General features: G+C 37.1%; 1 protein-coding gene across 1 annotated transcript; it reads left to right on the top strand.

Annotated features, from left to right (window-relative positions):
• Positions 1–583: 583 nt before the first annotated feature.
• LOC113732240 (uncharacterized) lies at positions 584–4201 on the top strand. Its single transcript, XM_027257915.2, has 6 exons — positions 584–1009; positions 1124–1182; positions 2164–2213; positions 2307–2792; positions 3284–3461; positions 3820–4201. Exons 1-6 carry the CDS (start codon positions 865–867, stop codon positions 3982–3984), a joined length of 1083 nt encoding a protein of 360 aa, XP_027113716.1. The 5' UTR covers positions 584–864; the 3' UTR covers positions 3985–4201.
• The last annotated feature ends 398 nt before the right edge of the window (positions 4202–4599 follow it).

The following is a 4599-nucleotide window of genomic DNA, read 5'->3' on the forward strand; positions in this document are numbered from 1 at the left end:
TTTAGTTGTATTTATTTCATCATGTTAGATTGTATTCAAATAATTTTTGTTTGATTGTTTTTATGAGTTTCAATTGTAAAATTAAAATGAATAATAACTTGATGATGTGTTGATATTTTAGTACTTGATTATTTATTAAAATTTAACTATAATAAAATTTTATTAACCCCGCGGGTGCCCCCGCGAGGGAAGCGGAGCGGGGCGGGGGGAGTGGGAGGCGGTGGACGGGCCGGGGGGCGGGGGGAGTTTGTAGGTAGCGGGGCGGGGGATGGGGGAGGGGTGCCATCCCTATTTAGTCCTCAAGCAATCAACAAAATTCTGTCTTATTGTGCGATTTAGGCCCTGTTTAAACGGACCCTAAATTATATAAAAAGCCTTTGACCTAGAAGCAACCGAAGCCCTTCCCACTTGTATCTCCATCAGTAATTATCAGATCCAAAGATAGATTCCCCAGCCCAAAACCCCATATACCAAAGGCCCATTCCAGTGAATGATTTCCTCCCCCCCCCCCCCCGGGGGCCCCTTTTTTCGGTTACTCTTTCCTAAATACCCAGGGGTATAAAGCCTTGATTCACGAGATGACAAATAAATAAGAGAATCTCCAACGGTCGATTAATAAAACCACAATAATAAAATAATAATAACAATAAGACCCCTTCAACCCCCCCAACGGTCCACTTTTCAGACCGCATTCTCAAGCCAATTCTTCAGCCTTCACCTCACCGCTATAATCTGAGGCATTTTCACTTCACTATTCCATCACAATAAGCCAGTAAACAAGCCAAACTTCTTGAGAAAACTCGGAAAAATCGAAGCTTTGTGTAAAGATTTGAAGCTCCTTTCCTCCCTTTCTTGTAAAGGAAAATGGAGGTAGCAGTAATTGATTGGAAGAGCATAGATTCGAGGTTTGCCAAAGATGAGGTTTATGAGAATATCAATGCTCCTCAATGGGTTGATTTTTCTGCCCCTGATGCCTCCGTTGATGATGAGTCTTGGTTCTGTAGACCAGGTAATATCTGGGCAACAAATAAGTGTAATTTGGCTTTTTGGGTCATTGATTTTGGAGAAATTGTATGGGTTTTAGTTTCTTGATTTTGAGGTTTCTGGTGCTGATTGTTTGCAGATTGTAATCATCCAAAAAGGGTTGAAGATTTCTTCAAAGAAACAACTCCACATTTTAAGGTTTCTTTACTTCTCTGCCCTGTGCATTTTCTTGATTTCTATGCTGTATCTGGGTTCTTCTTTTATTTATTGTTCCTTTTTCTTTTTTCTTTTTTTTTTTTTTGGTAGGGGGGGAGGAACCCATTTGGTTTTCAGGCAAAATTAAGTAATAAAAGTAGTTATTTGCAGATTAATTACTGCGTTGAAGATTTATGAAGTGGGTTATTGCTCATTGCTTATGCAATTTTTTTTTTTTTTGGTGGCCTTTGGGTTTGTTGGGGGGGGGGGGGGGTGGAGATTTCAATTAATTCCTAGGAAATGGTTTAGAATTCAAGATTGAATTTTGATATGGGAATTTCTCTGTAATGCTGCCCTGCTATTTTTTCTTGTACATATACAAAATTGAACATTAAGTTTACCCAATCCTACTGGCAACATGTAAGATTTAGGTTCTGAGGTCCGTTTGGATATTGGATATTGGATTTTTAGAAGGAAAAGGACAAGACTTTTTGCTTTTGCAAATGTGTGGAAGAAATTAAAGAGTTTTGGGTTTTTGTTCCAAGTGTTTATTCCATAATTTGTTAACATTCAGTTTCTTTGTTGTATTCCTTAAAACCATTTAGTATAAAATTTTTAGCTATCCTAGAATCTCATTTCTTGGATTCACTAAAATTTAAGTGCTAAACAATGCCCTTAGTGAAAGAGGAAATGAAGCTAAGCTCATTTCCCTTTTGCAGTAAATCTTATTGGGAAAGTTCCAAGTACATAAAACATTATGATTTTAACATTCTGAGACATGTAAAACATTATGCCCTTAGTCATTCTAATCCGGTCTAATAGTGAATGGATTGTCTCTCTCTAGTAAATTTTATAGATTTAGCTAATGCATCACCAGTTAATCGTAGCTGAAAAAGTATTAAGTTGTTCCATTTGAGTAAATATTGTTTGACTCGTCTATTTTGAAATAACTTTTTCAACTAATCTTCTATCCTGATGTTTCAGAGGTCGGCTAGTGTCTCAGAGATACTTCCATTTGGTGAAAGAACAAGGAGGTACAAATGCAGTCCTAGCTCTTTAAGCATTTTATAGTCCTCATCGATCTTTCATGTCTGATGATTGGAGAACAATTCTTCTTATGATTTCAGAGATGCTACACTGAAGAAGAGGGGACTAAGAGGACCTTCAATATCACCAATCAAGGACTTGAAGTATGGAAGGATTACTGAAGACAGTGAGAACCAGAATCCCAATTTCTTGACCCCTCCCCATTACAAAGGTAAATTCATGAAAGAGGGAATAAAATCAGGCACAGAGAAGAAACAAATTCGTGAAAGTACATTGAAGAAGGAACAACCACGAAGTCTCAGAAGTACCTTATCTGCAAAGAATCTGTTTGCTGGCAGCGATATACTTAATAAGGTGGCAGAGTTTTGCAATGAATTGAAGAAGTTGGCAACAAGGGCCAAGGACAGAGAGAATGTGGAGGAGAAGTTGATTAAAGACCATGTGAGGGATGATTCTGGTGACCTAGATGATAAAGAAAAAGAAAGGAAACCATTGCTTGAGGTAAGCATGGAGAAACATGAAGCACAGCAAAATAGCAAGTTCCAGGATAAGCGGACAAGGAAGAAGTAAGTGCTATATCCCGTATTCTTTGTCATGTTACCTGTAAGTTCTTTTTATCTTGGTCACAAATTGTATTAGCACGAGATATTGGCAATGAACCCCATACCACATAGATGCATATGGAGCACACAACTTAGAATTAGGAAAAAGAATTTCTGGTTTTGGAATAACAACTCAATATTATCCCACCATATTGTAATCATCACTGGAGTTAAATTTGGGCATATGGGTGAGGGCAGACAGTTTTTGGCCCTGTGTGTTTTTGTATTAGAGCAGTTAAAATTATGTTAATTGGTGCAGATTGATGTTATGTTTGGACCAACTCAGTGCAGTAAAATGGACCATCTGATTCTTTGAATTGGATGGATGATTTAGCTATAATGTATTTTTGAAAAGATGTAGACATCTTGTGCCCAAAAATGCCCTTCTAGGAATCCAATTATAAAACATTATTCTGTGGTTCCTAAATATAATCTATTCTGTCAATATCATGCAGGAGATATAATGATGCAGAAAACACTCCAGTTACTATCAATGTTAAGACCATCAAGCATCAAGAAGAGACCTTGTTGCAGATTAGGACTTGTCCTCCCACTCCACAATGTTTTTCAGCCAGCCGTGGACCTTCCAATGCTACCCACACCCCACCACAAGCTTTCAAGTCTAGAATGCCGGTAATGAGGACTTTCAGAGACCATATTGCTTCACCAGTTTACTTTCAATTCGTTTATATCATTGAAATAACAAATGGTGGCAATTACAGAGTTTTCCTTTCTTTTATATGGTTTCACCAAAATAGTTTGATATCAGTTGGGGGATAAAGAAAGATACATGATTTTGCTTTTCTGTTTCTAACCATCCCCTATAAGTCAGTGCTCTTCTACCGATCATGATGTGGTTTTGGCCTAAGTTACAATGGTGTAATTTGCACAAGATTGTACCAAAGTTCATGTGGTGGAAGTTTACATTATTTTCAAATTATTATCGTGTCTTGTTTGCTAATTTCATGCAAATTATGTTTCATGAAACTAGGAGAGAGGAGTTATGCAGGAGCTGGGACAGAGGAATTTCGATGAGAAGAAGAATGAGATAGGAAAGAAGAGCAATCATGGAGGACATGCGGCGATGATTGGTGAAAAAGAAGCCAAGCCTTTGGATGTATTATGGTTTCTAAAACCTTGCACACTTTCTAGTTAGTCCATTTAGAAGTCAAGCCAGACATTCAATTGTATTCTCTCATTCTTTCATTCTTTCGTATCAGATGCTTCTTAGACACACATACATATATCCACATTCTTCAATTCATTTGTCCATTCATCTCATCTCATCTACTGGGAAATATATATTGTAATAAGAACATGTTTTGTGCCAGAAACCAACTTCAGTAAATAAAACTTGTTGTCTTTGTCCTTTATTTTGCGGTGCTCCAGCTCTATAGATGTAAAGGATAAATGTTCTAGTCGAGCAACAATATAAATATTTTATGCTTTCAATTAGGCTGTTACAAGTTTTTTTTTTTCCTTTCCCCTTCGAAGAATTCTCTATTGAGTTTTCAAAAATGTGATCAAGAGGCCTATGCAAAATATATCTCCAATCAGTTTTTAGAATTTTTAGCTCAATCGATGGCCTTTTGTTCTTCGATATATATTGAAACAAAAAAAAAAAAAGGGTCTCTTCGCATGGAGGTTGTGAAGGATTTCAGGTCTGATTGGGGATAAAATCCGTTTAGCACTCAAATCTGCGATGCATTAATTGTAACTCTGAATTTCAACAGCTAGACTTCTTTGACAACGATTTTGTTTACTGTATTCC

Source organism: Coffea arabica, chromosome 2e (genome assembly GCF_036785885.1).
Source record: "Coffea arabica cultivar ET-39 chromosome 2e, Coffea Arabica ET-39 HiFi, whole genome shotgun sequence".
In the NCBI taxonomy this organism is placed as follows: Eukaryota; Viridiplantae; Streptophyta; class Magnoliopsida; order Gentianales; family Rubiaceae; genus Coffea; species Coffea arabica.